The sequence below is a fragment of the Sinocyclocheilus rhinocerous genome, unplaced genomic scaffold (genome assembly GCF_001515625.1).
Source record: "Sinocyclocheilus rhinocerous isolate Xijiao unplaced genomic scaffold, SAMN03320098_v1.1 scaffold990, whole genome shotgun sequence".
Taxonomy (NCBI): domain Eukaryota; kingdom Metazoa; phylum Chordata; class Actinopteri; order Cypriniformes; family Cyprinidae; genus Sinocyclocheilus; species Sinocyclocheilus rhinocerous.
The window spans coordinates 170,037-179,995 of NW_015652301.1; the positions used below are offsets into that span (position 1 = coordinate 170,037).

At 38.8% G+C, this 9,959-nt stretch overlaps 1 protein-coding gene across 1 annotated transcript; it reads right to left on the bottom strand.

Annotated features, from left to right (window-relative positions):
• Positions 1 to 1,510: 1,510 nt before the first annotated feature.
• Positions 1,511 to 6,030, bottom strand: LOC107714570 (neurofilament medium polypeptide-like). Its single transcript, XM_016520440.1, has 3 exons — positions 4,999 to 6,030; positions 3,016 to 3,140; positions 1,511 to 2,939 (listed from the first exon to the last, which is right to left on the bottom strand). The coding sequence occupies exons 1-3, from the start codon at positions 5,998 to 6,000 to the stop codon at positions 1,934 to 1,936; spliced, it is 2,133 nt and encodes a 710-aa protein (XP_016375926.1). The 5' UTR covers positions 6,001 to 6,030; the 3' UTR covers positions 1,511 to 1,933.
• Between the last annotated feature and the right edge of the window lie 3,929 nt (positions 6,031 to 9,959).

Consider the following 9,959-nt stretch of genomic DNA (forward strand, 5'->3'; position numbering starts at 1 on the left):
CGGTAAAAATCTGAGCTGTTAACCTGAAAGTTGTATGTCTGAACCATTCATGAACTATCACCATTGTGCACTAAGTGTGTCAGCCAAATGCACTGTCGCAGTAACCCTAGTTGTGATCCCAAGCCAGACCCGGTGATCAGCATAAATCTGTATGGATTTGCATTGCAGAATTAGTGTTTTTAAGCATGCAAATCCAATTACTGCCTCCTCAGCGACAAATTCAGTTACCTGATGATCCAGAGCACTTGGCTCAAGCTCTAACAAGCCATTGCAGCACATGTTCTCCATTATCCTAATTGAGAGCTATACACTTAGGTCTAGTAACACTAATGGAGAGGGATAGAGAGCGATCTCGTTTGAGAAGACAAATGTGATTAATGTCCGTGCTGTGATGAAATGTTTGTGAGATTAGTCATGCTTCACTTTTTTGGTCTAGCTGTCTATCATTCTTTGCATTTGCCCATATAGAAAAACGGAAGGTTTTATTGCCAACTATTAATCTTAGTTTACATGTAAAGGACTTTATCTTCTACTGGAAGGATAACCTTTTTAAAGAAAACTGTAATCTTAATATTTTATTATTCGGGAAGCATTTTATGAAAGCAGTAAGACATGCAATATTGTGAATTGTGGGTTGCAGGTAACTTTGTGTGATAAAATATAAATGTTTAGGATTATGTGTGAACTTTCCAAGAGGAAATTACGTTGATTTTTGTGATAATCTTTGTGCTATTTGTTTCTAAACAATAATTGCATTACATTGTTTTATTCAGTGAAATTAATACTTTTAGTCAGCGAGGATGCATTAAATTGATAAAAAGTGACAATAAAGACATTTATAATGTTACAAATTTCAATTAAAAATAAATGCATTTTTTAAAACTTTTTTTAATCAAAAAATCTGGAAGTAAATTGCATTTATTAGTTTTTTTTTCAATGAATGTCTATATAGTTTTTCATATTTTTTTATTTATTGGTTTTAGTTTTAGTTATTTTACTTCAAGTTAAACTAAATAAATAAATAAGCAATGTTGCCTTGGCAATAGCTGAACTAAAATACGTTTTTGTTTAAATGTTATTTCTGTTAACATTTATTTTATTTCAAGTAATGGTTTTAGTTATAACTGTAATAACCCTGTTGTTTTCAACACTGATAAGAAATGTTTCTTGAGCAGCAAATCAGTATATTAGAATGATTTCTGAAGGATCATGTGACACTGAAGACTGGAGCAATGCTGCTGAAAATTCAGCTTTGCATCACAGGAATAAATTACATTTGAAAATATGTTCAAATTGAAACTTTTACTTGAAATTGTATTTTTACTGTATTTTTGCTCAAATAAATTCAGCCTTGATGATCATAAGAGACATCGCTCAAAAACATTACAAATTTTGAAACAGCACAATATAAATTCAAACACACATAGGAGTTTTGTAAGGACTTGATGAGCTTTTATTGATTGAGCAGCACCTTTAGCTTTCACAGTATCATTGTTAGCAGCTGTTGTGTTTCATGTTAACAAACCGAGTCTTATCATTGAGTCAGTGCATTATGTCTTAAGGCAAGAAGTATACTAGAAAGACATCATATAATTTTAAATAATGAAATGGAGTTTCAGCTCAAAGTGCGCCTGCGAATGATGATATTATAGCACCATTATTGCCAAACAACTGCTGAAGTACTTCTCTTATCGTTGAAGTCATTAGCAGCATAAATGTACTTGTAGTTTAATTCAAACACGCCATAGTTTCGGTTTCAGACGCGTCAGCTCAGCATGGCTACTGTAGCGACGTCCCTCCAGACCACACATGCAAGTCAATCATTAACACGCATGCAATTCTTTTTGCTATAGCTGCATCAAATGACATTTGCATCAAATAGAATTATTTCTAACAATTGATTAAATCTAATTCCCTGTCAAAGTCATTTCCATCAGTCTTTTCCTTTGATTTCCTTCTTTGCTTGCGGACTGACTTTCTCCACTTTTTTGATGACTTTCTTTTTCTCCTGAGGCTTTTCCTCGGACTTCTTCTCTTTCTCTGTGTCAGGTTTGCTCTCCTTGTCTCCATTGGTGATGGTTTCCACTGTTCTGGTTTGGACCTCTTCTTTCGGACTGGCTTCTTCTTTGGCCGGGCTCGTCTGGTCTCCGTTGGGAACAACTTCTTCTTCTTTTTCTTGCTGCTTTTCTTCTACTGGGCTTTCTGGTTTCTCCTTTTCTGGTGATTTCTTCTCATCTTCTTCTGAAACACTTTTTTTGTCGCTCTTCTCTGAATCAGCCTTCGTTTCCTCTCCTCCAGATTCGTCTTTCTTCTCTTCATCTCCTTTGGGTTTGGTCTCCTCTTTCTCATCATCTTTTTCATCAGCTTCTTCTTTCTCCTCCTCCTCATCATCTTTGGTTTCTTCTTTACTTTCTGCCTCTTGTTCTTCACCACCCTCCTCCTCCTCCTCTTCCTTTCCTTCTTTGTCTTTCTCACTGCCTGTTGGAGATTTATCACCGGACAGTTCTGTCTCCTCAGTCACTTCCACTTGTTGTTCCTCTTCCTCCTCACCTTCTTCCCCCTCTTCTGCTTCCTCTTTCCCTTCTTTCTCATCCTCCTCAGCAGCTTCTCCCTCTTCTGCTGTTTCTTCCTCATCTCCTCCTTCTGCCTCTTCCTCTTCTTCGCCCTCAGGAGCAGCAGAACTCACTTTGGCCTCACTGGCGGTGACAATCTCTTCCTCCTTTTCCTCCTCTTCACCCTCACCAGCTTCTTCCGCCACTTCTTTAGCCACCTCTGCCAGATCCTCATCGAGGTCGCTCTCTCCTTTGGTCTCCTCAATGATCTCCTCCACTATTTTATGTTTGATCTTCGAGGTTTTAGGCTGGCTGTAAGCAAACACAGGGCTTGAAATACTTCCAGAGACGGTACGGAAGCGCGTCTCCTCACCCTCCAGCAGTTTCCTGCATTTAAGAGAGAAAATTGTCATTAATCAAATGAATGACATGCAAAAAAGCAAAAAGGTGCACAACTCTATACCTGTAAGCTGCTATTTCAGCATCCAGTGCCATCTTGACATTAAGCAGATCCTGGTATTCCCGAAGATGACGAGCCATTTCCCATTTTGTTCCCTTCAGATCATTTTCCAGTTGGTGAATCATTTCCTGTTAAAGCAGATGCAATACATTTATTTACAACTTCATTCATGACTAAAATAAAAATCTGTTCATTTTTGTTAAACAAGTTTTAATAAACAACTACGTTTCTAAAAGTTCTAATTTGGGTGTAAATGCTCTCTTGGTATCCAATGTAGCACCCTACATCCGTTTTATGACTTGTTTAATAAATTGTAACAGATCTGGCTCAAGTTAACCCAACAGGCCACTGAAATGAAATCCTGCAACGCTAGTAAAAACGTATGTTTTTTTACGCAGTGCGCAAACCACCTGTGAAATAATGGCTGCGTTTCAAAACATAGTGTGCAGCATTTTTGGGCCATTCTATGTTTTGCAAAACAGCCACGTGCCTTTAAGTACACCCTAAGTTCAAAACATTACCGTCATATCATGAAAACTGCGTAAACTCACCCGAAATCATTATTTCAAGTGGTTTGCGCAACGCGCAACTGCACAGTGTTCATACTTACATTATACTAGTGCAGGATTTGATCATAACAATCATTAAACATCGAGAGCACATTTGAATTCTTTAATAAAACTATGCATAAAATACATGATAATTGTATATTTTATTTTAGTATTTATTTATTCATTCGTTTAATATTTATACATTTAATATTTTTAAGTTAAACTTATCATGTTTTCACTTTTTATTTTTTTATTTTTTTTATAAACTGACCTGATAACTAGCAACGTCGGTGTTGTGGCGGTCTTCGATATCATGCAGCTGCCTTTCCAATGAATCTTTGGTGCCACGAAGAGCCTCCAGTTCACTGTTCTTGGCTTGGATCTGACGGCGGTAGTCTGCCATCTCGTCCCGTATGGACTTTATAGCATCCTTGTTGTGTTCCGCGGCGTCCGTCAGCATGGCATAGCGGCACTTGAACACCTCTTCAGCCTGCTGGAGGTTCTTGGAGGAGAGCCCGTCCAGTTGCGCGCGGATCTCCCGGAGCGCAGAGGTGATGTCGGTCTTCTGGAGGTCCCTCATCTCCACCACCGGCACCTGCGCGGCTTGAAGCTGAGCCAGAAGCTCGCTGATCTCCTCCTCGTGGTTCTGCCGCAAGAAGTCCATTTCGTGTATTCCCGAAGATGACGAGCCATTTCCCATTTTGTTCCCTTCAGATCATTTTCCAGTTGGTGAATCATTTCCTGTTAAAGCAGATGCAATACATTTATTTACAACTTCATTCATGACTAAAATAAAAATCTGTTCATTTTTGTTAAACAAGTTTTAATAAACAACTACGTTTCTAAAAGTTCTAATTTGGGTGTAAATGCTCTCTTGGTATCCAATGTAGCACCCTACATCCGTTTTATGACTTGTTTAATAAATTGTAACAGATCTGGCTCAAGTTAACCCAACAGGCCACTGAAATGAAATCCTGCAACGCTAGTAAAAACGTATGTTTTTTTACGCAGTGCGCAAACCACCTGTGAAATAATGGCTGCGTTTCAAAACATAGTGTGCAGCATTTTTGGGCCATTCTATGTTTTGCAAAACAGCCACGTGCCTTTAAGTACACCCTAAGTTCAAAACATTACCGTCATATCATGAAAACTGCGTAAACTCACCCGAAATCATTATTTCAAGTGGTTTGCGCAACGCGCAACTGCACAGTGTTCATACTTACATTATACTAGTGCAGGATTTGATCATAAAAATCATTAAACATCGAGAGCACATTTGAATTCTTTAATAAAACTATGCATAAAATACATGATAATTGTATATTTTATTTTAGTATTTATTTATTCATTCGTTTAATATTTATACATTTAATATTTTTAAGTTAAACTTATCATGTTTTCACTTTTTATTTTTTTATTTTTTTTATAAACTGACCTGATAACTAGCAACGTCGGTGTTGTGGCGGTCTTCGATATCATGCAGCTGCCTTTCCAATGAATCTTTGGTGCCACGAAGAGCCTCCAGCTCAATGTTCTTGGCTTGGATCTGACGGCGGTAGTCTGCCATCTCGTCCCGTATGGACTTTATAGCATCCTTGTTGTGTTCCGCGGCGTCCGTCAGCATGGCATAGCGGCACTTGAACACCTCTTCGGCCTGCTGGAGGTTCTTGGAGGAGAGCCCGTCCAGTTGCGCGCGGATCTCCCGGAGCGCAGAGGTGATGTCGGTCTTCTGGAGGTCCCTCATCTCCACCACCGGCACCTGCGCGGCTTGAAGCTGAGCCAGAAGCTCGCTGATCTCCTCCTCGTGGTTCTGCCGCAAGAAGTCCATTTCGTCCACGAGCGCCTGGACTTTCCTTTCCAACTCCAGCTTCATCAGAAGCGAGTCGTCTTTGTCTTTCTTCATTCCTCGGATCGCAGACTCCATGTGCTCTCTGAGCCTGGCTTCATCTTCGTAGCGCTCTCGGAGCCGCTGCAGATCCTCATCCGTGTGGTCTGTGTCGAGCAGCATCTGCGCCTTCTCCTTGTGGAGTTGCTCCAGGGCGCAGCGCAGGTCTTGGAGCTCGCGGTCGTACGCATCGCTTTGCAGGGACTGCGGCAAGTTCTGCTGCTTTAGCGCTTGGATCTCAGCCTCCAGCTGATTGTTTTGGTCCTCGAGGAAGCGAACCTTGTCGATGTAGCTGGCGAAGCGGTCGTTGAGCCCCTGGAGCTGCTCCTTCTCGTTACTGCGCACCGGATCTCCACTGAGCGCCGCGCTCAACTCGAACCCTTCCGGAGACGCGAGCACGGCGGGGCTGTACGCAGCCCTGGATGCGGCCACATTTGTGGATCTTTTGAAAGACAGAGGACTGGTTTTAGCCCACGAGCGCATAGTGGAGGACTGCGGCCGGATAGTCCGTGTCTCCAGAGCCCTTCTGCGGGAGGTCACTATCATGTCCATGGTGAATGGTGCTTGTGAATAGGTGGTGTGGTGAGGGCATGGCTGCGTTCTTGTCCTGTTGTATTTATACGCCGGCTTACTTTGTCAGCGAGGCAGGAGCAGCACCCTCCCCTTAGAAAATCGATGAAGATGAAGGAGGACTTTGGGTCGTTGGGATGTTCAGCAATTCACCTCATTGCCCCCAAAATAGTCGCAAATCTTTTAAAACGGTATAAATGTGAAGTCAAGAGGCTTTGACTTTTTGCATCATTAAAAGCGACTCCCAAATGCACCATATGTTGTTTAGTGCACTTGCTGCATTTTATTTTTTCACTTGTTAAATCACTTATCCTATTGCAGCTATTGACTTTATATGCTCACTCTAGTTGCACTCTTCGTCTACACGATCTATACATGTATTGTATATGTTAAAAGTTTGGATAAATTACGATTTTATAAGCTTTTTGGAAGTGGCTGCGTTTATTTGATCAAAAATACAGTAATATTGTGAAATATTACTATAATTTAAAAAAGCTGTTTTCTATTTGAATACATTTTAAAATGTAATTTATTCCTGTGATGCAAAGCTGAATTTTCAGCATCATTACTACAGTCTTCAGTGTCACATGATCCTTCAGAAATCATTCTAATATGCTGATATGCTGCTCAAGAAACATTCTCTTAAATGATATCAAAATGCTGTTTTGAGTACAAAATATTTATTTGCTCCATCAATATTCAATAAATAGAAATATATAATATATTTTCAGTTCTCATTTAACAGCCCGATTCAGAGTCCTTTGGAGCAAACCACCAAGTCAAATGCCTTGTGCAAACTTTCTTTGCCAATAAACATGAATTTTGCTTTGGATTCATTATAAATATCTTTGTTATTTTTATGCATGCAAACATAAGCAAAGTCCGATTTATTGCACATGCTGGGCAATGCAAATAAAATGCAATTTCTACAGTGATTGAACAAAATATAACAGATACTTATCACAGGCTGAACTTCACAACACCAAAAAAAACAAAAAAAACAAATCTAATAATTAACTGTTTAAGTTTTTTTTTTGTATATGATATTTAATTTTAGATGCTTTAACTGATCACCATTTTTAAGAAACGTTTCTGTTTTTAGTTTAAATAATCATGAGTGACAAATTATTTTTTTAAGTACAAGTGTTCCATGTAGTCTGAATTAATGTGCAGTCATAATACTGCATGCACAAATATAAAAGAATTATGAAAATTTTGTTTAAAATAGCTTATGAATATACAGATGAATAAAATGCCAATATATTGCAGTTCCATCAAGGTTAAAATACCATCAGAGACAGACCAAAAGGTTTTTACAAAAGAGTTAGCTAAAAAGCAATGTAATATTTATAACCTGTAATTTATTTATATTAACATTTACCTGTTTAACATATTACTTTTTATTAAATATCTTTTGCTTTTACTAGACATGACACTCTTGAATCCGTGCACATGCCAAGACAAAGCAGCCAATCGGCCGTCAGCATGAGCTGATGCATGAGGATTTGGCCTCTGTTGTCAAGAAGGTTCAATAATGCAGCAAAGTACCAAGGTTATAAGAAGTTTTCTAATTAATTTTACAGATCACATGGGAATCTTTTTACTCCAATGTATAATAAAAAACCAAGAGCCTTCCTAAAATAATAATGACATCTTCTTCATAAGGAAGGTCCCATAGGATCAAAACTCATCTTGAATACTAATATCAGTGTATTAAAAGAAGTTTAGTGAAAATCACGAAGATGTTAAGATATTTATATTGTTATGATAATAATAAGGCTAACCTAATAAAACAGTTTACTATACACTTAAATAATTTAACCAGATAATAGCCATAACTAGTAAAATCAGCACACATACTGGCAGCAGTGAGGCATGATGGGAAATACAGAGGTTACGAGAAAGCAGAGGAACGTGATCAATACAAATTACAGATAATCAATAGAAAATTTAAATCTGACAATCAAGAGAGGAAAGTGGCCTGTTGCTAATGATAGTGATGCTCACATCCAGATTTACGTTCTTGGATAATGATTTTATATATAAATCTACTTAACTTTAGTTTTGTTTAGTTAAGTTGGATATTTAAGTTCTGTCAACAAATTTTAAGTGAACTGCAGCAACATTTTACAGTGTATAAATAAATAAATAAGCATGCATTAATAACTTGTTCATGTTTGACAATTTTTTTAAGTACAAATATTCCATGTCTCTGAATTAATATGCAGCTTGTTATTCAATTACATGCATAAGATGCATAAAAATATAAATGTGTTTAAAATTAAACACTTTTTTGGTTGATGAGAGACCCCCCCCCCCACATGATTGTAAAACACTTTGGGTGTACAACAATATACAATAAAGTGCCATATAAATGCATAATTAATTCATTCAAAATAGCTTATAGAATATATACAGTAGAATAGCCTATAATATTATAGAATATACAGATACATTATAAAATGCGGGACGTGGCTGCTTGAATATTGTGTATATTATAATATGTATAATATGTTGAGCTAGCTGTTTGTGCATCATCTCTAGTAGGCTATCTCATCCGTCTCATATGTCCTGTTGATTTCGTGATAGGGAATCTCCTGCCGCAGTGGAACACTAGACGCTCGAATGTAATTGTAAGGCCCAACAAAGTTGCTCTTTGCCGGTTATAAAATTGCACAGTCATGCTTTTGGGTGCTTAGACAGTGCGCCGCTGATGCTTCAACCCAGGCTGCGAGCCAATATAGTGGGCTGCAGAGATGCTGAGTCAGCGCCAGAGAGACGGGACACAACACAGCTCGATTACCGGAGCAAACAAACGGGAATGTAAGACAGATAGTACTACAAGATATGCGCTCGGGTGTTTGTGTGTGCTGGAACAGAAAAAAAAACAAATGTTTTCTACACTGAGAAACATAAGCATACTGGCACTAGAAAGATGCTTGCTTTATTTCCGTCTCTTTTTGGTTTGCTCGCTAGGTGTTCGTGAGGATAATTAAAGACGTATTCGGACGACTGTTTGGAACGGTGATTTGAGTATTGCATTTCTCACTCAAGCCCAACGGAAGTCTTCACATGGCGGTCAGCAGCATCTCTCTCCTCCCTCTCCTCACACGCGCGCTCTTCCCTCAGATCTTCACTCATTGCTGGGTGTAAATCACAAGCTCCGCCCCTCTGCAGCACACGAGGCAAAAGTGAGGCCGATGTCTCATTTACTGAGCCTCAGTGTCAGGGTGAAGGATGAGGCGAGGACTCAATTGCAGGAAGTCTGGGCTCTTTTATTAATAATAAAACAGAACAAAAACGCTCCCATCGAAAACAAGACATGTCAGGAGTGTCGGGGCTCTGTCACAAAACCACAAGAACCCTGACAATCAGTCTGAGAGAGATATTGCAAAACACACATTTGTTTTTCTCTGCAATGTTTTTATACTAAGCTAATGATATTTTATACCCCCTAACACTCGTATAAAGTTTCTGCATTTCTAGATTTTCATTAGCACATTATTGAGTCTGTTTAATATGCCGTTTTCCTCGTGAGGACCGTTAGCTGTTCAACACTGTGGGTGATTTCATGTCTTAGGCTACTAGTCTTGTGGGGAAACGTGCTCCCTATAATGTAGGCAAAACAGAATTTTCGCTAGTTCTATACATCTATATAATAAATAACGAACTATAGGGTAATAAAATAGGGGAAGAAGCCCCCCCTTAAAGGGGTCATATAATGCTACGTGCACTTTTACAAGTTGTTTGAACTGAAATGTGTGTTTGCAGTGTGTGTATATGACCACCCTAAAATTATAAAAATCCACCCAGTGGTTTTTTGTTAATCTACTAAAATCTTTACCCCTTTCTCAAATCTAGCGGATCTCAGATGTCTGTCTGTGTGACGTCACACAGACAGGCCCCTCCCACGATAGTTTGATTGACAGTAGCGTTTCAGC